The sequence below is a fragment of the Hylobates moloch genome, unplaced genomic scaffold (assembly GCF_009828535.3).
Source record: "Hylobates moloch isolate HMO894 unplaced genomic scaffold, HMol_V3 SCAFFOLD_3, whole genome shotgun sequence".
NCBI classification, from domain to species: Eukaryota; Metazoa; Chordata; class Mammalia; order Primates; family Hylobatidae; genus Hylobates; species Hylobates moloch.
In genome coordinates this window covers 130,368,460-130,392,037 of record NW_026652278.1, presented here as the reverse complement: position 1 = coordinate 130,392,037, position 23,578 = coordinate 130,368,460, and the positions used below count along the sequence as shown (strand labels likewise).

The window sequence follows — 23,578 nt, the reverse complement described above, 5'->3', positions numbered from 1 at the left end:
TTATGACATGAAATACAGAGGGCCCTTCCCTTTTTTGTTTTGAAACTTAGCCATTATTATTCTGTGACTTACAATATGTATTTTGAAATTTATATTATTTTACAGATCTCACAAATCTATGAGGTTGAGAGGGCAGATATACTCTATGGATGAGAAAACTTAGGCTGTAGAGATGAAGCGACTTGTTCAGGGTCACACTGGTGACAGCTAAGTCTTTTCAGTTACAGCCTGTGCCCTTTGACATGTTGCTTTTTTCCTCTCCCCTTATTTTACATACCCTAGTTCCAGGCCTTTGCCATTCTGGTGTTTGACCATGGCTCACAAATCTCTTGCTAATATCTATCCACTCCAGGTAAAAAATCTGCCTGTCCTATATTTTTATACATGTCATTTTAAAGAAAGAGTTGATTAGAGCTCTTTATGCATGCACATTCATTTCTTGGATGCCTTTCCTTTAAATCATGTTTTAGTTTTCTCTGTTTTTAGAATTTAATTCTTGGGAATCTTTCAAGTCTAACATACGTGATAAATAATGCATATATATGTAACTATATGCAACATTCCCTTCATTATTAATCTTGGCTGTTTTAAAAAATGGTTTGAATACAGAATATTTGCATCAACTTTTTCCTTTAATTTGAAATACTAGAGTAGCTGTTCTTATTGCTTCCTTTAAAAACTACGACTGAAGTACACAAACAGTATCAAATGTTCTACTTTGGGCAAAACTAGACTTCACTGTATCAGAAAACTGGAAATCCAGGCCGGGCGTGGTGGCTCATGCCTGTAATCCCAGCTACTAGGGAGGGTGAGGCAGGAGAATCACTTGAACCTGGGAGGCGGAGGTCGCAGTGAGCGGAGATCGCACCTCTGCACTCCAGCCCAGGCAACAGAGTGAGACTCCGTCTTAAAAAAAAAAAAAGCACCCCCCCCCCCCCAAAAAAAAACCACTGGAAATCCATTATATTCCAGTATTCAGCCACCATATCTTGCTTCTAGTCTAATACTGTATGTATGATACTGCATGTGTATTTGACTTACATGTTTGACCATTTGACCATGTTTAACAAATCTCTTGCTACACTGCAATGTCTATTCTCCCTGTTTGTGTTCACTCAAAGCCAAAGAAACGGTGGTAGGGAAGAAGCAAGCACTTTGGAGTCAAGACAGACCTGAGTTTGAATCCTGACTCAGCTACTATTTATTAGCTATCACTTTGCTCAAATTAGTTGACCTTTTGAGCCCCTGTCTATAGTTTTAAGATCATATGTAAAGCTCTTGGAGTCAAAGGAACTCAAATGTTAATTTCATCATATGTATACACCATAATGCCTTATTTAAATAAACAACCCGGTCAGTCATTACTACCACCACGTACTACGGTATCTACTGAAATGTGGCATGAAGAAAACCAAAACTCATGCCATTCCTACTCCCTCTTCAAATTTGCAATTTACCTTCTGAGACTCAGTGACAAAATAGTGTACAGGAAAATAGAAAAATAAAAACCAGAAACAATAGTATATAGGGTATAATAGGAAAAGCAGAATGAAAGGTACATATGGATGGAATAAGGGATCTATGCAAGGAACATGCAACTTAGGGTGGGGCACAGTGGCTCATGCCTGTAATCCCAGCACTTTGGGAGGTGGAGGTAGGAGGATCACTTGAGCCCAGGAGTTCGAGACCAGCCTGGGCAACATGGTGAAACCCCATCTCCACAAAAAATAAATTTTAGCTGGGCATGGTTTCATGTGCCTGTGGTCCCAGCAGCTTGGGAGGCTGAGGTGGGAGGATCACTGGAGCCCATGGGGTAGAGACTACAGTAAGCTATGATCACACCACTGCACTGCAGCCTGGGTGACAGAGCAACACCCTGTCTCAAAAGAAAAAAAGCAACCTATTAAGATTTATATACTACTAAAAAATTAGAAGGCTCACATTATGACTTTAAAAAAATTTTCTTTTTCAGTTCCTGGTAATACATCAGTGAAGGATTCAATCTCCTGCAGTGATAACTAGAAAGGATAACTCAGAGTTTCACTGGATTTTTTCCAGTCCCCTTAACTCATAGTAACATACCAATCATATGTTGGTGTTTCCAGAACTGATTTTGTCTGGTGGCATGCCCATGCACCCATATGCCCGCCCTTAACTCATACCCTGTTAATTTTGTTGGCAGACAACACTTGAAACTCAAACATTATTTTGGTCTTCATTCTCATCCAGATTTATTTAAGGCTGCCATGGTTTCTCTTCCGGTTGAAGTATTTTGGGGTAGGTAAACAATGTACCTGCACTAATGAGTATTCTAATCAGTATTGTTCTCAACAACATATGACTAGCAATTAGTCATGCTAAAATCTTAACCAATTCTACATTTGGTAGATGTTCCTGTGCTTGTCCCCAAAATTGTGTGCATACTATGTTACTTCTGAAAACCTCATTTGTTTTAAAAGTGGTTCTATTACAGAATGAGTGATCCATTTCAGTGGACGTTGTTGCAGCTACCACATACATACAGCATAAGTGCCATCAACTTGCAGCTACATATCTATGTTCGTTCACTTTTACAGTGAAGGCTCCGTGTGTGAATGGATATATGTGGATATGATACAACAGTATTAAAGGAGAAAATCTACTCCCAGATTCTTTTTGGAGCACAAAGACATTAAAAGCACTAGCTTTAAAAGACCATTTATTAATCTTACGTATTTGCAACTCACAAACTAAAATATCTATTACCAATAAGTTATTTTGTTTGGAAGAGGCTTTACCTGTAATTTTTACTTTTATTTCTGATGGAAGAGAATTCCAGGTTTTTAAATTTATTTATTTATTTTTTATTTTTTTTTGAGATGGAGTTTCACTCTTGTTGCCCAGGATAGAGTGCAATGGTGCGGTCTCAGCTCACTGCAACTTCCACCTCCCACAGGTTCAAGCGATTGCTCCTGTTTTAGCCTCCCAAGTACCTGGGATTACAGACACCTGCCACCATGCCCAGCTAATTTTTGTATTTTTAGTAGAGACGAGGTTTCACCATGTTGGCCAGGCTGGTTTCGAATTCCTGACCATAGCTGATCCGCCCGCCTTGGCCTCCCAAAGTGCTGGGATTACAAGCATGAGCCACCACACCTGACCCAGGTTATCTAGCTTTTTACATTCTTCTTTCTAGATATTCTGAATCACAGTATCTGGCTATCTTAGGAAATTTCAATGAAAGCCCATTAACAGGCTTTCTAGAAAGTTTCGTATCTCTGAAAAGAAGGTCCTACTGACTCTCTTGGCCACTGCCACATACAGCTTCTAAATAACCTATTGTGAATAGCACATTCCAATACAAATAATGATGACATCGAGTGACTGATATCAAATGTATACCAGTATTATTCCAATGGTAAAGTTTAAATATATAACAGCAATAATGAAAACTAATTGGAATCTCTTCAAGAAACACAATAACAGGGAACATAGAGGCAGGACAAGGATTATTTTTGAAGAATGTATCAAAGAAATCTGACATTTAAATAACGAAAGCCCCTCCAGGCTAAATAGTTCCTTTGTACTCATTTTGTTACAGCCCAAATGAAAATATTTTAAAGCTTTATGAAAATTACCATAAATTACTTTCTCTATAACTTCTCTTGCATGGTTCTAAAATGTTCATAATGCTATAACTTATTTACTTAATTTTATATGAAGATATAAAAAATAAATATTGCCATGCATATTGTTATTTTAAAAACCCACAAATAACTTAAAATGCTGTTTAAAGAAATTGCTGCTACATACTATTATGGAAGATTCAAGCAAGTCTGAGTTTTTATAGCATCCTCAAACTGAAAAAGCTTCAAAATAACCAAATTTATTATTATTTTAGAAATAGAGATGGGGTCTCGTGCCATGTTGCCCAGGCTGGACTCGAACTCCTAGGTTCAAGTGATTCTCCCACCTTGGCCTCCCAATGTGCTGGTATTACAGGCATGAGTGGCCACCACACCTGACCAAAACAAGCCAATTTAATGCCCTTAAATGATCAAAATGTAATATTAAGGAAAAGAAAACAATACAAGCCAAAATTGGAGTGCAAACACCTTTTTCACTATAGGTTTTAATTGAAAAGATCTGTGAACTAAAGGGAGTCTTTTCCAAGGGCATGCTGGAAACACAGAAAATGAAATGATAGAAACTTCCCATGTTTCTATCCTTCCTCTGGCATTGTCTTATCCTATTTGTTTCCCGAAACATTCCGTTAAGACTCTTGTGATTCAAGGTCAGGAGATCGAGACCATCCTGGCTAACACGGTGAAACCCCGTCTCTACTAAAAATACAAAAAATTAGCCAGGCGTGGTGGTGGGCGCCTGTAGTTCCAGCTGCTCTGGAGGCTGAGGCAGGAGAATGGCATGAACCTGGGAGGCGGAGCTTGCAGTGAGCCGAGATCAGGCCACTGCTCTGTCTCAAAAAAACAAAACAAAACAAAAAGACTCTTGTGATTAAAAAGACAAAAGCAAGTATTTATGAAAGTCCATCAGGTTCCTCAGTAAAGCTGAAGTCACACACTAGAGACAGGTGGTCTGAAGGATAATTGAAGGAAGGTAACCTGTTGGGTCCAATCTGTTCTTCAGTGAGCAGATCGAGAGCTGACCTTACATTCAGAGCATGTTTAGAATACCAGATGTAATCCAGGGTGTGCCTGCACTCCCCTGAGGTCCGGATCTTCCAGGTAGTGTATGGGGGTTCTGACTGCCCATCAGCACTCAGCAGCTTGTAGGCGCTGTTCAGGTTGAGGCTGGAGGAAGCAAACTGTTTGTAGACCTCTTCTGTTGGCTCTGCATTGAAGTCCCCACACACAATAAGAGGAATCTTGGCTCCTTGGGTGATGTTTTGCAGGTTCTGAAGGAGGTCACAGCCTTGAGCTGATCGAAACCGCTCCCAGCCAGTGCGTGCTTTTAGATGGGTGACAGCGATGCAGAACTGTCGGCCTGACTCCTTGCACTCCAGGGTCTGCGCAATGGCCACCTGGTTGGTTTTCAATGTCATGGCTGTCAGCCTAATATTGGCACTGTTGACTAGTTTGAATCGGTTTTGAAGAAAAAATAAGGCACAACCATCTGGTCCATTGTTGTGTTCTACATCTAGACAAGGTGACCAGGGTTTGGGGAAAAACGTGCCTTGATAGCCTAGTCTACTGAGGAGTGGCTGGAAGGTGTCAAAATAGTGGTCCACCTCTTGGAGGCACAATATATCAGGCTGGTAGGCCAGGATTTCTTCTAGGATGAGACATTTCCTTTCTTCCCATTTGAGTGCTTCAACAGGGCATTGTACAAAGTTGTCTTTGCCTTCTCCAAGAGCTGAAAAGAAAAAGCTAGTCAGTTGTCAGCTCCTACAGAACTATGACTTCAAAGTACCCAGGAGGTTTGGCATCACTCAAGACCCTCAGAATGTTTCCTCTGCTTCAAATGCTTGGAGTGGTTCTCTGTCCAAACTGTATTACCCCATCCAAACTAAATCACCTCTCACTACATGGATGAAGCAAATAACAGATCTTTTGTTTTGAAATGATTTCATGTAACTATATTCCAGGATATTAAGATCTTACTTAAGGAAACTGCTTTGCAGTGCCAGGGATCTAAGCTATATCAAATGAAATAAATGCCAATTTTCTTTTTAAATTTTTTTGGTTTTTTTAAACACCAAGTATTAGTTTTAACCCTGACTATTATGGACACTACTCAGAATGAATGTAACTTATTTTAAATGGGCAGCTTTTCCTACTTAGGGAAAAAGAATCAAAGATTGGTAAGTCACGGAATCTACCCTTATTTTCCAGGAAAAAAAAATCAGGCCCTTGTTTTTCTTAAAATCGCAACTGCTACATAAAAGGCAATGCTACATAGAGTTGATTGACACATCTGTTTTTTAATTTGGCAGACCCAGGAAAGAAGTCCTTTCTACTATAACAAAATGTATATATATATATATATATATATATTTTTTTTTGAGACAGAGTATCTCACTCTTGCCCAGGCTGGAGTGCAGTGGCTCAATCTCAGCTCACTGCAACCTCACTCTTGTTGCCCAGGCTGCAGTGCAATAGTGCAATCTCAGCTCACTGCAACCACTGCTTTCCGGGTTCAAGCGATTCTCCTGCCCCAGCCTCCTGAGTAGCTGGGATTATAGGCATGCGCCACCACACTCGGCTTATTTTGTATTTGTAGTAGAAACGGGGTTTCTCCATGTTGGTCAGGCTGGTCTCGAACTCCTGACCACAGGTGATCCACCCACCTTGGCTTCCCAAAGTGCTGTGATTACGGGCGTGAGCCACCGCACCTGACCTGGTTTTTACAATTAAAGCAAGTAACTCATGGTTTATTCTTTACACCTTCCATGTTTGTAGACTATCCAAGAACAATTAAAGTCTGTCTTTTTTTTTTTTTTTAGAAAAAAAAAGTGAAAACCAGATGATTCCCTGTCTTAACCTCTTCTAGGAGCTCTCCATGCTGCTGTAGTCACCTCCATCTGCCCACACCTCTTCCTTCCACATAAAACATTTTAAAACATCAGTGCACTGAAGATGTGCAGAAGCAGAAAGGCAGTTACAGCAAACTTGACTGCAAAGGCACAAAAGCATCCGGCATACCTTGGGCGAGGATGTTCCACTGCATAACCCTGATAGGTGGGTGGGTACTAGGGCAATCTGTCCTCAGATCCACAAAATCCCTCTGGAACCGGGGAGGTCGGGTGTGCAAGACGGCCCTGCATTCCTCAAGAAGCTCTTTAGGATCAATGGGCTCCAGATGTTCTGGGTCAGGTGACACCAAATACTCTGGGTGCTGGGAGGCAGCGCTGCTGTTCAGTGTCTTGGCAAGAGCACTATAGAGTCTGCTTGTACCGGTTCCCATGGAACACGCTACAGAAAAGGAAATCACAATTACACACAGCTCCTTTTCCTGACTTCTCGCCCAGCACAACTGTAAGATTAACATTTATTGTCCACCGAAACCAGGAGCTCAATTGTTGCCATATTCGTGTATAAAGCCATTTCTTTTTTCTTTTTTTTGAGATGGAGTTTCACTCTTGTTGCCCAGGCTGGAGTGCAATGGCGCAATCTCGGCTCACTGCAACCACCACCTCCCAGGTTCAAGCAATTCTTCTGCCTCAGCCTCCCAAGTAGCTGGGATTACAGGCATGCACCTCTACCCCCTGCTAATTTTGTATTTTTAGTAGAGATGGGGTTTCCCCATGTTGGTCAGGCTAGTCTGGAATTCCCGACCTCAGGTGATGCGCCTGACTCAGCCTCCCAAAGTGCTGGGATTACAAGCATGAGCCACCACGCCCAGCGTATAAAGCCGTTTCTACAGAGGCAGAATAAAGGAGTTATCAGGTTCCAGCTTTCTACCAGGACAGTTAATTTAAGTACTACCGTTAAAACTAGTCTCTGATTAACAGTGAAAACTCATCCTTTTAAGGAAGAAATACTTTGATCTTGATGGCCTCTTCTAACCTAGAATTTGTCTTTGTAATTTATAAAACCAGTCTTAAAAGCAGAGCAAGGCTTAACAAAATCTACATTCCTTTTTCTATATATCTTAAGAACTTAAAGACTAGGCTGGGCATGGTGGCTCACGCCTGTAATCCCAGCACTTTGGGAGGCTGAGGCGGGTGGATCACTTGAGGTCAGGAGTTCGAGACCAGCCTGGCCAACATGGAGAAACCCTGTCTCTACCAAAAATATAAAAAATTAGCCGGGTGTGGTGGTGTGCGCCTGTAATCCCAGCTACTTGGGAGGCTGAGGCAGGCGAATCGCTGCTTGAACCAGGGAGATGGCCGTTGCAGTGAGCTGAGGTAACTCTACTGGGCTCCAGCCTGGGTGACACAGCGAGACTCAAAAAAAAAAAAAAAAAAAAAAAAAGATCTTGAAGACTAGTTTGTAAAAAGTGAAATGTTAGAAAGCCCATGTTAATGTTAATCCTGGGTGAGAGATTAGGTAATAGCAGACTGCTTGCTACGCTGGTCATCTCATCTATACAGATCCCTCTGTTGGGGAAAGTAATGGCTAGATTCTTTCCCATTTCTCTTAGATGTTAAGTGTAAATCAAGGCTTGGGCTTTCTGTAGTAGAACTCTGAACTTCATTGAGTGGTATAGTCTATAATCTTGTATCAATTGCAGGATTTCTTAAAATCCAGAAAAGGGGCTGAGGCCAGAAGGGGTTAAGAGTAAGCTGATTTTGTTCAGCTAACTTCCATCCAGGGCACTACCTTCTCATGAGTTGCCCACATTTCCTGGGATCCTAGAAAGACAAAGAACAAGGAAAAATGCAGGAAGCACCAGTTACCTTGTCTTCCCGAGTTAATTTTTAGTGTTTTGCTTTTTATAATTCATTAAGGAGAACAGAGCATAATCTTCAACTAATTAGCATTATGTGGGCAGTTCACTTGAAAGCAGTTGATTGCTCTTTTAGAGGTCGACTATGTTTTATTTTCATTATAGTATAAATTAGGGGCACATTTTACTGGGAGTAACATCCGAGATTCTATGTATGATAAATGCTGGTACCAGGCAATCTGGATTTCCCTCTCTTGAGAGATACCAAGTTTTCTTTATAAAACATAAACATTTTATAAATGTAAATATTATATAAAGTTTTCTTTATAAAATTTGGCAGGCTTATCAATCACATCTCAAACTAGCAGTCAATCAAATTCACTATGGCAGGTTACAAAGGAAATTCATATTTACCACCAAATGTCCTTAAACATTATGGTCAATGAGGATGCAAGCATGCTTTTTTTGTTCCTTCCTGTCTACTCAAAGTAGCTTTCCCTCCAGTAAGAAAGCTAGACTACAGCAAATGAACACATACTAATTTTCCCAACAAACACGGCAGATGTGTGTGCATCTGCAAGCAAGCATGCTCTCCCACAAACACACACATACAACTGTTTCCAAACTGTTTGATTTCAATAATTTCATTTTAATTGATCTCCGCCTGAGTACATGGGTCCAAAGGAAGAAATTTTCTTCATGGCTGGCAGTACAAGTTTTGAAAGTCTTTCTTCTTGTACTTTTTTTTTTTTACTTCCTGTAGGTTTTTTGGGGAAAACAAACAAAAAACAGCCAAACATCCAAGTGTGGTCTCCTGATCAGCAATGTCAGCATCACCTGGTATTGTGATCCCCAAACTGTGAGCTAACGTGTCCCAGGGAACCACAGCAAACTCACAGGGACACCATGGTATCTTTTACATTTTAAATGTGAAATAAACAGTGACGTTTGACACCTATCAGGCTCCGGGCAGAGTACTAGCTTGATGTAGAGCTCAGTTTCAATAGGACTGCCCTACATTCCTTTTGATGACATTTTATCTTTGCCAAGCTGAGTTTTAGGGTGGTCATATGAAAAAACTACCAAGCAAAAATGAATGTGGAGAAAGAAGGATGATAATGTCCAATGGGAGTCAAACGTTTGAGGAGTACGTGAAATCAGAAAAGCAATCCTGAACCACACTTCCTTCTAAAAATTTAGAAAAATCAATTTCACATGAAGAGAATAAAGAATAGAACAATATCAGACAGTGAAAGCATGCCAGAAACGTGCCCAAGAAGCAAATCAAACTGCATCCTATTGCAGAGTGAGCTAAGTCTTTAAAAAAATGATACAAGGCTGGGCGTGGTGTCTCAAGCCTGTAATCCCAGCACTTTGGGAGGCCGAGGCGGGCAGATCATGAGGTCAGAAGATCGAGACCATCTTGGCTAACACAGTGAAACCCCGTCTCTACTAAAAAATACAAAAAAAAAAAAAAATTAGCTGGGTGTGGTGGGGGGCGCCTGTAGTCCCAGCTACTCCGGAGGCTGAGGCAGGAGAATGGCGTGAACCCGGGAGGCAGAGCTTGCAGTGAGCTGAGATCGTGCCACTGCACTCCAGCCTGGGCAACAGAGTGAGACTGCGTCTCACTCCACAGGAAAAAAAAAATTAGAAAATGATACAAGAGGCCGGACGCGATGGCTCATGCCTGTAATCCCAGCGCTTTGGGAGGCTGAGGCGGGCGGATCACCTGAGGTCAGGAGTTCGAGATCAGCCTGGCCAACGTAGCAAAACCCCGTCTGTACTAAAAAGGCAAAAATTAGCCAGGCATGGTGTTGGGCGCCTGTAATCCCAGCTACTCGCGAGGCTGAGGCAGGAGAATCGCTTGAACTCGGGAGGAGGAGGTTGCAGGGAGCCAAGATGGCGCCATTCCACTCCAGCCTGGCAATAGAGCGAGACTCTGTCTCAAAACAAAACAAGAAGATACAAGAAATGAAAGAATAACCTAAATCAGAATTAGAAAACTCAGAAATGAGACACCAAAAAGAATTAGCAATAAAAATTAAAAAGAAATGAGAAAAAGATCAGAGTCAAACCTAAGGATTGCATTTTTTTAAAAATAAAAGGGAGAAAGTGGCAAATACTAAAAATGAGCAAAGACCCAAAATATGAGTAACAGCAGTTCTTATAGATGAAGACCAACGAAAGGGAACAAAAGAAATCAAAAAAACTTAAAAAAAATACTTAAAAAAGTAGATATTGAAAAAAAAACATTGCAAACTTGAGAGTATCAACCCAGAATGACCAACACCAAGTGGTCTAGTAAAAAAAAAATCAGATTATCATCAGACTTCAACTGCAATGTTTTATGTGAGAAGAAAATGAAGTAACATATTTAAAATACATAAAGTGTAAGCCAAGGATTTTATATCCAGCAAAACTGGAATATTGTCTCCATGAGCCCCTTATCAGGAATCTACTAGAGCAAGGATTGGCAGTCCTCAAGCTAAGAATGGCTTTTTTTCTTTTTTTTTGAAATGGAGTCTTCACTGTGTTGCCCAGGCTGGTCTCAAACTCCTGAGCTCAAGCAATCCTCCCATCTCAGCCATCTCAGTGCTAGGATTACAGGCATGAGCCACCACACCCAACAAGCTAAGAATGATTTTTACATTTAAAAAATGTGTTAAGTACATACACACTCACGAATACATTAACAGGACCATTTTTGGCCCACAGAGCCTAAATATTTACTATGTAGCCTTCTTCAAAAAAAAAAATTTGCCATACATAGAACTAGAGAACAAGCTTCAGACCAAAATGACCAGAAACATTGGTATAAGAACTGGTGTAGTGCACTAAACACAGAGCTACTTAGCAAATCAATTCTAAAGAAGACTTGCAGGGAGAATTCAATATGTAATGGCTATATGGCCCAACAATGAACATGAAGATGTAGTACACCAAAAAAGGAGGGGGCAGGATGAGAAAAGCATCTTCAATTTAAAAATTTTAAGCTTTTTTCATAAGTTTCATAGTAGCAATCATAATTAGTAATTATGTCTACGTGATCATAATTAGTAGTGGTGGTACTGGCACTGCAATTCTGAGACTGCTGTGTATATATGAGATGAATCAAATGGGACAGTCTATCATTCCCTGTTGTCTTTTAGGGGGATCTAGATTTTGAGATGCATTTAATAGGCTGTTTGCTACAATTCTCAAGGAAAACATTCTTGTTAAAGCCAGCTCATTTTGGACTAATAGCAGATTATCAAATCTGGTCATCTACCTTATTTGGCCTCAGAGCCTCTTGGTGGTTTTCAGCAAATTCACCCTCAGAAGACAAAGCTTTCGAGGTGCAAGATACACTGCAGCGTGACCAAATTCTAAGGCCTCAAAAGAGCAATTCTAGTCCCAGTTCTATGACTATTTAGCTGTGCCACAACTCTCTAGACCTGCTTACCTAACTTTTTAAAATTTATTTATTTATTTATTTGAGACGAGTCTCACTCTGTCACCAGGCTGGAATGCAGTGGCACGATCTCGGCTCACTGCAACCTCCACCTCCCAGGCTCAAGCGATTCTCCTGCCTCAGCCTCCTGAGTAGTTGGGACTACAGGCGTGTTCCACCACGCCTGGCTAATTTTTGTATTTTTAGTACAAACTTTCACCATGTTGGCCAGGCTGGTCACAAACTCCTGACCTCAAGTGATCCACCCACCTTGGCCTCCCAAAGTGCTGGGAATTATAGGCGTGAGCCACCACATCTAGCCTTTTTCTTTTTTTTTTTTTTCCCCCAAAGGGGCCGTTTTTTTTGTTAAGGGCCTCACTCTGTTACCCAGGCTGGAGTGCAGTGGTATGATCATAACCCACTGCAGCCTCAAACTCCTGGGCTCAAGCCATCCTCCCACCTCAGCCTCCCGAGTAGCTGAGACTACAGGTGCACACCACCATACCAGCCAAGATCTGCTTACTTCTCTTTAAAATGAGGGCTTACATGGTCTTAATTTCTCCAAGATCAGGTGGAAAAGGCATCTGGGTTAGAACGGGGGAGACTTTTCAAATCTATGTTCCTATGTTCCTCATATAACAGCTCTGTTTGCAGTAGAGACACATATCTTCCTATTAATAAAACTTGGGCCAGGCACGGTGGCTCACACCTGTAATCCCAGCACTTTCGGAGGCTGAGGCAGGAGGTTCCCTGGAGTCCAGGAGTTTGAGACTAGCCTGGGCAACATAGTGAGACCCTGTCTCTACAAAAATAAAAAATAATAATTATTGAAAAAGGATGTTTCATTCAGAATTTCTAGTCTCATATTTGAAAAACAATGAATCATTCTTGTCAGGTGTGATAACACTACTCATGTATGGAATAATACACCGCAATTTGCCTTTCAAATTTTATTGGCATAGCTCTTTTGCACTTGTTTCACTGTAGATGAGCTCATCTGAGAAAGATAACATTAGGCTACATTTTGAATAGAGACTAGGTAGAGGGGAATCATTAGGAAGTGTTTACTACAGTCTTGTCTCTGCCCCCTTAGACCTTACAGGAAACCCAAAGATATTCCCCAAGGTGGACTGGTGCACACTGACTGTCAGAGTATTTAACCACAACATGACATAGGACAAGCCCTCTAATACTAAAGTACCTGGGAAACATTAGTCTGTTGCATAATGAGCATGAAGTTAGGACAGAGAGATACAGATGGTCCTGAAAGGTATTTCCACTCATCCACCCTCGTTCTAGACAGCTTACTGAGGGACTCCCCTGTGCCAGGCTGTTCTGTGCGCCCTGCAATTTACTCACCTTCTTTGCACTTTACTCTCTTGAACAGTGGGACCATCACTGGCAACACTCTAATCTTCTTAATTTAATCCAATCCCATAATCCTTGGGATAATCTCTCTGCTGTATGTTAATTTTACATTTTTATTTCTCTATTCTCTGAGTTTTGTTAAGTCACTGAGTTATGCCAATGTAGCTTTATTGAGTTATGCCAATAAAATATGTGCTGACTATTTTCCCTAAAAAAATTGGCAAGTATTTGGGGAAAGATTAATACTCATGAATTCATGAGAGAAAAACTGGGTGCTAACTATGCAGAATCACTAGGGTATAATAAGGGTTAAAACAATCAGGATGGGTAAGAGTAACCAGAAAAGGACTTCAAAAAAATAGGATTTAGATATGAAGCTCTAATTTGTGACTGTACCACTTGGTCCATCATGGGTAGCCACTCTCATCTTCTGCCCCACTCAAACCACAGACACATATGGCTGTTCATTCATTTTTTGTCAAATCTTTGAGTTGGAGCCAGGCACAGTGGCTGGCTACACACACTTATAAATCCAGCTACTCAGGAGGCTGAGGCAGGAGGCTCACTTGAGGCCAGCCTGGGCAACATAGCAAGACTCTGTCTCTCTAGAGAAAAAAAATTAAATATCTCTCCAGGAAAAAAAGAAAAAAGTTTTAGTGCCTACCGTGTACCAGACACTACCCTGGAGATATATCACTGAGCAAAACAGATGAGTATCTCTGCCCTCATGGAGCTTCTGTACTTTCTAGTGGGGAGAGACAAACAAGACCCTATATAGAAACATATATACGTGTGTGTGTAGTCTGTCATATATGGAAAAGTGCTTTGGAGAAAAATAAAGGGAAAAGGTGGAATAGGGAATGCTTGTGGGCAGGCAGCTGTTATTGGATATGCGATGCTTCAGGAGGCCTCGCCAAAAGATGGAATTTGAGCAGAGACCGGGAGGTGGTAAGGAAATAGCCTCACTGGAGACCTGATAAAACATTCCAAGCAGAGGGAACAGCAAGTGCAAAATCCCTGAGGAACATGCGTGGCAAACTTGATAAATAGAGGGGATTATGGTGGTGTGAACAGTCTGAATAAAAGGAGATGAGGTCAGAGAAAAAGCAGTGAGAGGGAGCAGACTGGGTAGGGCCTTGCTGGTCTATCTAAAGACTTTGGCCTTTATCAGAGATGAGAAGCAGCTGGAGAATTCTACTCAAGAGGAGAATCTGATTGACATTTTGAAAATATCACTGGCTGATATATTTAAACTACACTATACTACAGGGACATAAGGGCAGACAGGAGGAAACTCATTTGAGGAAATGTACAATAATCTAGGCAAGAGACAGCAGGGGTGAACTGGGGGGCAGCAGTGAAAGTGGTTGGATTCTCAATAAATCTAAAGTTGGATCCAACAAGTTTTGATAACTTAGATGTGATTTGTGACAAAGAGCAGTCAAAAAGGTGCCTGGAGGCTGGGTGTGGTGGCTCATGCCTGTAATCAAAACACTTTGGGAGGCCAAGGCAGGAGGATCGCTTAGGGTCAGGAGTTCGAGACCAGCCTGGGCAACATCGGGAGCCCCTGTCTCTACAACAACAAGAAAAAAAACAGAACAAAAACAAATTAATCAGGTGTAGTGGTATGCACTGGTGGTCCCAGCTATTCGGGAGGCTGAACTGGGTTACTTGAGCCCAGGAGATTGAGGCTGCAGTGAGCTGTGATCATGCCACTGCACTCCAGCCTGGGTGACAGAGCAAGACCCTATCTATCTCTTAAAAAAAAAATGTCCACAGTTTCCAGCTGAGCAACCAGAAGGATGGAGTTGCCAACTACAGTGGTTAGGAAGACTTGACAGGGTTTACGGAAAATAGGAGTTCAACAATTAGATGACTGACATTCAGGAGAGAGTTACAAACTGGAAACAAACATTGGGAGATGTTAATGCATAGAAAAGACTGAATTGAGTGAGAGAGATAGGAGATCAAAGGATTGAGATCTGAGAAATCTGCAAAAGCAACGTGAAATGACATGGCCAGAGAAGTAGGAACACATGAGCCGGGCACAGTGGCTCAAGCCTGTAATCCCAGCACTCTGGTAGGCTGAGGTGGGCAGATCACTTGAGCTGAGGATTTTGAGATCAGCCTAGGCAACATGATGAACATGAAAACACAAAAATTAGCTGGGTGTGGTGGCGCGTGCCTGTAGTCCCAGCTTCTTGAGGGGCTGAGGAGGGAGGATCACTTGAGCCGAGGTGTTTGAAGCTGCAGTGAACTGTGAGACACGCCACTGCACTCCAGCCTGGGTGACATAGCAAGACCCTGTCACAACAACAACAACACAGCAAACAAACCAGGGCTAGGGAATTAATAACAAAGTAAATACTAGATAGACTTTACATATTATTTTTATACTTATAGCACAGTGCCAAGGCTTACTAAGAACCACCTAGGGACTATAATGTAGTAAGTCTATTTATTTAAATTTGTAAACTAAAGAAGACTGAAGATTGAGAGGCATCTTTCTCTTCTCCTCACTTTATTATGGTTTGAATGCATGTCCCTCAAAGTTCATGTATTAGAAACTTGATCCCCAAAGCAGCAGTGTTGGAAGCTGGGCAATGGGAGGTGTTTGGGTCATGAGGGCATGGCTCTCATCAATGGATTAATACCAATATGGTGCAGGGGAGACACAGTGCTGTTCCAGGGGTGGGTTCCTTATAAAAGGGTGAGTTCAGACCTCTCTTGACCTTCCACCTTTGGCCATGGCATGACACAGCAACAAGGCCCTTACCAGAAGCCAGCCCTTTGACTGGACTTCCCAGCCTCCTGAACTTTAACTATATTTTCAGTTCTCATCACAATCCTAGGAAGCAGATACGCTTATTATGCCAATTTCAAACGTGCTGTAATCCTAGCATGTTGGGAGGCTGAGGTGGGTGGATCATTTAAATCCAGGAGTTTGAGAGCAGCCTGGGCAACACAGAGAGATCCGTATCTAGATGTAATTTAAAAAAGAAAAAATTAGCTGGGCATGGTGGCATGTGCCTGTGGCTAGGGCAGGAGGATCACCTAAGCCTGGGAGGTGGAAGTTGCAGTGAACCATGATTGCACCACTGCACTCCAGCTCTCAAAAAAACAAACAAAAAAAAACAAAATGAGAGAATAACTGAGTAACAAGTCTCATTGTTTCTCACCTACTTTAAAAAACAACATTCCCCTTTATTTTTGGAGACAGGGTCTCACTCCATTGCCCAGGCTGGAGCTGGAGCGCAGTGGTGCCATCATAGCTCACTGCATCCTCTAACTTCTGGGCTCAGGCAATCCTCCTGCCTCAGCCTAAGCAGCTGGGATTATAGGTATATGCCACCACCCCGGCTAATTAAAAAAAAATTTTTTTTTTGTAGAGACAGGGGTCTCACTTTGTTTCCAGGCTAGTCTTGGACTCCTGGCTTCAAGCAATCCTCTCAGCTCAGCCTCTCAAAGTGCTGGGATCACAGGCATTAGCCACCACATGCGGCTTAACATTCAACTTTTTTTTTTGAGATGGAGTCTCACTCTGTTGCCCAGGCTGGAGTGCAAAGGCGCAGTCTCAGCTCACTGCAACCTCCGTCCCCCTGGGTTCAAGGAATTCTCCTGCCTCAGCCTCCTGAGTAGCTGGGATTATGTCGCACACCACCACACCTGTCTAATTTTTACATGTTTAGTAGAGACAGGGTTTTACCATGTTGGCTAGGCTGGTCTTGAACTCCTGACCTCAAGTGATCCACCCACCTTGGCCTCCCAAAGTGCTGGGATTACAGGTGTGAGCCACTGCCCTTGGCCACACTCACTTTTTTTTTGGAGACGGAGTCTCGCTCTGTTCCCCAGGCTGGAGTGCAGTGGCGCGATGTTGGCTCACTGCAGCCTCCGCCCCCCAGGGTCAAGCAATTCCCCTGCCTCAGCCTCCCAAGTAGCTGGAACTACAGGTGCACGCCGCCACGCTCGGCTAATTCACATTCACTTTTTAGTTTTCAAGTATCAACCATTAAAAAAAATTCCTTTCATACATAAATACATGTTGATTTCCGGGATTTCAAACCATCTACTTAAGTTTTATGCCTTAATAGGAGTTGCTATTCAGGACTTTAAAAAGATTTTCAAACATTAACAATAGCTCAATATTCAAAGCTTATTTCCTAAGGCTAGACAGCACAAATAATTCACCCATGTGGCAATCAAGATACTGAAAAGTACCAAATCTTGACAAAACCTCTGCTGAACTCTATTTGGCACTCAAATTGGCTTCAGGTCTAATTTTATGTGCTTGGAAATTTTGGATTTGATTCCACACATATTTGGCTTCTGCTCACAATTCATTTTTCACAAACACAGTAATTCTCATTTTATGTTTTTATTAAAAATTTTTTTTTAAAAATAGAGATGAGATCTCACTAAGTTGCCCAGGCTGGCTTCAAACTCCTGGCCTTCAGTGATCTTTCCACCTCAGCCTCCCTAGGTGTTGGGATTGGTCATGAGTCACTGCAATGGGCCAGCCATCACTCTCAATGCAACACACAAGTTACAGAATTCATATAGTTAACAGGCACATCAAAATAGCTTTATCTCTTCTGCCTAGTGTCCATTTAGCAACATCACCCCATCCCCTGCCACTGATTAATTCTATAAGCACATTTTTACATACATTTAGAATTGGATGTCTTAATTCCTTGTACCACTATTATTAAAACCTCACTGCTATTTTACTGTATAAGAATATAACTCTTCTTACCTTTATAAAAAGTCTTTAAAGAACTGCCAGAGAATTCAGATTATTTAGATTTCTGAAATACAGTAGCAGTATGTAAACTCCCATTTGGTAATACCTTTACTTTCCTAAAAAACACAAGTGGGAGGCTGGGCATGGTAGCTCACGCCTATAATCCTAGCACTTTGGGAGGCCAAGGTGGGTGGATCACCTGAAGTCAGGAGTTTGAGACGAGCCTGACCAACATGGTGAAACCCTATCTCTACTAAAAATACAAAAATTAGCCGAGTGTGGTGGCGGGCGCCTGTACTCCCAGCTACTTGGGAGGCTGAGGCAGGAGAATCGCTTGAACCTGGAAGGCAGAGGTTGCAGTGAGCTGAGATCATGCCACTGCACTCAAGCCTGGGCGACAAGAGCGAGACTCCCTCTAAAACAAAACAAAACAAAACCAAACCCACAAGTGGGCTAATCACAAATATATTTGAATATAGGTACACCCTTAATACTACCAATTACTACACACTTCTAAAGCAATCTAGGCAGATCACAATTTAAGTTCCTAAGAATGCTGACCACAAGGAAAACGGTCGGGCTGCAATGAAACACCCTCACATCAATAATTAGAATGCTGGATGACAACCCCAACAGTCGAGACCCAAACTGACTGGGCCCACCGTTCCAAGCACTCCTAATAGCACTAAGGAATCACTCAGGGCCGGCCGGGCGTGGTGGCTCAAGTCTGTAATCCCAGCACTTTGGGAGGCCAAGACAGGTGGATCACGAGGTCAGGAGATTGAGACCATCCTGGCCAACATGGTGAAACCCCATCTCTATTAAAAATACAAAAAATTAGCCGGGCATGGTGGTGGGTGCCTATAGTCCCAGCTACTCAGGAGGCTGAGGCAGGAGAATGGCGTGAACCCCAGAGGCAGAGCTTGCCATAAGCTGAGATCGCGCCACTGCACTCCAGCCTGGGTGACAGAGCGAGACGCCATCTCAAAAAAAAAAAAAAAAAAAAAGGAATCACTCAGGGCCGACCGCTCTCCACAGCTCCACACAGGGTTCCTTCCTCTAGCTGCCCAGCAGTTGCCCAAACCATTCAGCGTCTAATTACTTCTCTCACAGTTTGTGTTTAGTATCTTGAAACGAAGGGCTGGCAAAAACGCTGATTAAAAATCAAGCAAAAGCCAGGATTATCTTGAGTATGCACCTGGGAAGCTATGGAAGCTGATCAACCTCCACCCGAGGAAACCTTGAAGCACACACAACACACAAAAACTAAGCCATCAACAGCACAGGAAGGCATCCCTGAAACAACAATCCAATGCTGCCATCTACTGGCCATGCGTGTTGAACACCACACAAAAACTAAGCTAATTTAGCAGCTGATTTTCATTAGCCTTCTTAGAGTAGGTTCCAGAATACCTGGCCATCTTCAATACAAACAAGAATTCACACAAGATAACCACCAACATAAAGCAGCCTGGATGTTGGATATACAATATATTTATTTAATATATACTGAAGGAATCAATAAAGATTCATAGCAACCAGGCTTAGCTCTATGGATCAACAAATGGCTCTCCTTTTCTTATACCTGGCCCATTTTTCCTACTTAGGGTACCCTTGGATATTTTTTTTTTTTTTTTTTTTTTTTTTTTGAGACGGAGTCTTGCTCTGTCGCCCAGGCTGGAGTGCAGTGGCACAATCTCGGCTCACTGCAAGCTCCGCCTCCCGGGTTCACGCCATTCTCCTGCCTCAGCCTCTCCGAGTAGCTGGGACTACAGGCGCCCGCCACCACGCCCGGCTAATTTTTTGTATTTTTAGTAGAGACGGGGTTTCACCGTGGTCTCGATCTCCTGACCTCGTGATCCACCCGCCTCGGCCTCCCACAGTGCTGGGATTACAAGCGTGAGCCACCGCGCCCGGCCTACCCTTGGATATTTGAACTACAATCTCTGTCCTTTACTCATGAGACTTTAAGCCTCCCAAGGGCAGGGACCGTTTCCCTTATTTACCGTTTCCCCCAGGATCCAGCCCAGTGCTTTAAACAATGTTAATAGAAGATGGCAAGTGACAGCAAAGTACCAATAAATTCTGTCAAACATTGATGGAGGACCACCTTTTATTGGTGGAGCATTTTATGGTATACCAAGCATTTTTACTTGCTGTAACCAGTTACCTGCTCAAGAACCCGTTGGCCATTATTTACACCACTTTATAGATAAGAACACTAAGGTTCAGAAGTGTAAATGAGGTCCTAAGTCATCATTAAACGTAACTCTAGGCCAGGCGTGGTGGCTCACGCCTGTAGTCTCAGCACTTTGAGAGGGCAAGGCAGGTGGATCACCTGAGGTCAGTAGACCAGCCTGGCCAACAACCCTGTCTCTACTAAAAATACAAAAAAATTAGCTGGGCGTGGTGGCAGGTGCCTGTAATCCCAGTTACTCAGGAGGCTTAGGCATGAGAATCGCTTGAACCTGGGAGGCAGAGGTTGCAGTGAGCCGAGATTGCACCACTGCACTCCAGCCCTAGGTGACACAGCAAGACTGTCTCAAAAAAAAAAAAGAAAAGAAAAGAAAAAAAAAGTAACTCTATCTTTCTAAATTTTTGTGAAACTGTGGTGTGCACCCATCAGCTAGAAAATCAAAACTCAAACAATGTGGCACGTCCCCTGAAGGTCCACCTGGCAAATGAATGCAGACACCTTCAAATTTTGCATGATGCGGGCTTGTATGACATGAATTTCCAGATCCTAGAGACTGGATTCTAAGTGCCAATTTAGGCAGAAGGATCGCTTGAGCCCAGGAACTCAAGACCCGCCTGGGCAATGTAGTGAGACCCCATCTCTTATATTAAATTTAAAATAAAAATAAAAATAAACTAAGTGCCAAGTTAAGAAGATACTACTTTCTGGCAGGAGTCAAATATTTTAGTTAGTGACCGACCAATCTCCAAGTCTGTTATTGAGTGCCACTGACTGAGTATGACAGGCCTGCCTCGAGTACTGAGCCTTATAGCTAAAGCCTCAGCTCTCTCCAGGAAGTTTGGCCTGCGGTTCCGCAGAGGCAAGGAAGTCTTAAAGCAAGGACTCAAGTTAGGCTGCCTGAATTCAAATCCTGGCTCCACTTTTTACTAATAGGATCCTGAATAACTTATTTACCTCTCTGCTTCTTCATTATCTTCTTCATATAGATAAGTATAACCTATTTTATTTGGTTACTGTAAGGATTAACTGAGTTAAACTAGAGGTACTTGGCACATCCTAAGTGATTAGCTAAATGTTAGCTACTGTTTCATTCTGTAAAACTCACTTTTTTCCCTAGGCATAAAGAGAAGGCTATTATTCAGCTGGGCATGGTGGCTCACGCCTGTAATCCCGGCACTTTGGGAGGCCAAGGTGGGTGGATCACTTGAGGTCAGGAGTTTGAGACCAGCCTGACCAACATGGTGAAACCACGTCTCTATTAAAAATACAAAAATCAGCTGGGCATCGTGGTGGGTGCCTGTAATGTCAGCTACTCGGGAGGCTGAGACAGGAGAACTGCTTGAACCTGGGAGGAGGTTGCAGTGGGCCCAGATCACGCCACTGCACTCCAGCCTGGGCGACAGAGCAAGACTCCGTCTCAAAAAACAAAACAAAACAAAACAAAAAGAGAAGGCTATTATTAACATTCGAGATGATGTGCCAGACTGCTTCCATGTATTTTCATTATTCTGCCCCAAATCTGGTGAAGTGGGTATCTGCACAGCTTTCTCTAGATTGAACAACTAGTAAGGGGGCTGGCCCTGGAGAAAGTTACCTGCACCTTAGACTGCTGCTCATCAGCATCTCCAGCCGTGCTGATACTGCCTCAGGGCAACTGCGATGCAGCTGTCCTGCCTGGCCCCAGGCGCACACAGCAGCCCATTCTTCAGGCCAGGAAGAGGTCAAGTTCCATCTCCTCCATCTGTCAACGTCACTGTCATCACAGCACACACACACTGGCACAGCACAAGTGTACAAAGCAGTGTCACGACCCGCTTGGCATTACCAGAAATATCAAGTGAAGGTCAGAACTCTCAACCTAACGTGTCTAAAAATACAAGCACCTAGACTAAGCGTGACAATCCAAACAACCTCTCTTTGCCAGGTGGCAGTCACAGACCAGACAAGAAAGCTGAAGTGTCATCCAGACAAGACTGAGCCATACCTTCAGCCAGGACACTCATATGGAAAAGCTCTCTAAAGAGAAGGAAATCCCTCCATGATAAATGCTTAGTTTAACATGTTCGACTGGTGCTCAATTGTCTATTGGCTGACAAATCATTTCCACAAGCTGGGCTTTTCTAGCACTATCCTCTGCAATAAAAACGTGAAAAAGCAAAACCTAAAAATCTGGTGATCCTCCATCACTAACATTTCTGGGACACTTGGAAAAATGACGTGTTTTTACAGTTGTGAGTGGAAATATGAAACTATATGGAGCCTTCTGCTGACTGTACAGAGTCCTCTCTGGATCAGGGATCTACCGACTGTGACCCATGAGCTAACTGGCAGCATCCTGTCTTTGTGCTGCCTGCAAGCTAAGAAAGGCTTTTATATTTTTAAATGGTTGGGGGGGAAAAAACCTTAAGAACAGTACTATTTAATGACATGTGAAAATGATATGAAATTCAAATTTTAATGTCCATAAATAGGCTGGGCACGGTGGCTCAAGCCTGTAATCCCAGCACTTTGGGAGGCCGAGGCGGGTGGATCATGAGGTCAGGAGATCGAGACCATCCCGGCTAACACAGTGAAACCCTGTCTCTACTAAAAATACAAAAATTAGCCGGGATTAGTGGCGGGCACCTGTGGTCCCAGCTACTCGGGAGGCTGAGGCAGGAGAATGGCGTGAACCCGGGATGCGGAGCTTGCAGTGAGCCGAGATTGCGCCACTGCACTCCAGCCTGGGCAACAGAACCAGACTCCGTCTCAAAAAAAAAAAAAAAAAGTCCATAAATAAAGTTTACATATTGTCTATAGCTGCTTTCACACTACAACAGCAGAATTGAGTAGCTGCGACAGATACATGGCCCAGAAAGCCTAAAATATTTACTAGCTGGCTCTTTATGGAAAAAGTTTGACAACCTCTGCTCTAGGTTATATTAAAATGAGCCTTTAGCCAGGCATGGTGGCATGGGCCTGTGGTCCCAGCTACTTGGGAGGCAGAGGCAGGAGGATTGCGTGAGCCCAGGAGGTTAAGCCTGCAGTGAGCTGTCTCTGTGCCACTGCACTCCAGTCTGGGTGACAGAGGAAGACCCTGTCTCAAAAAAAAAAAAAGGCCAGGCATGGTGGCTCACATCTGTAATTCCAACACTTTGGGAGGCTGAGGCAGGCAGATCACCTGAGGTCAGGAATTCAAGACCAGCCTGGCCAACAAGGCAAAAACCCCATCTCTACTAAAAATACAAAAATTAGTCGGGTGTGGTGGTGGGCACCTGTAATCTCAGATACTTGGGAGGCTGAGGCAGGAGAATAACTTGAACCCAGCAGGTGGAGTTTGCAGTGAGCCAAGATGATGCCACTGCACTCCAACCTGAGTGACAAGAGTGAAACTCTGTCTCAAAAAAAAAGTATGAAAAATTTTTAAATAATGAACCAAACATGGTGACACATGCCTATAGTCTCAGCTACTCGGGAGGCTGAGGCAGGAAGATCCCTTAAACCCAGGGGTTTGAGTTCAGCCTGGGCTATAAAA

General features: G+C 42.9%; 1 protein-coding gene across 1 annotated transcript in view; it reads right to left on the bottom strand.

Annotated features, from left to right (window-relative positions):
- Window positions 1-2,228: 2,228 nt before the first annotated feature.
- Window positions 2,229-23,578, bottom strand: part of NOCT (nocturnin) — a 31,722-nt gene continuing 10,372 nt past the window's right edge. Inside the window, exons 2-3 of the mRNA XM_032147293.2 lie at window positions 6,642-6,911; window positions 2,229-5,352 (exon numbers count right to left, since the gene is read on the bottom strand). Of these exons, the coding sequence (XP_032003184.1) occupies window positions 4,517-5,352; window positions 6,642-6,911 (1,106 nt within the window). The 3' untranslated portion in view covers window positions 2,229-4,516. The remainder of the gene's footprint in view (window positions 5,353-6,641; window positions 6,912-23,578) is intronic.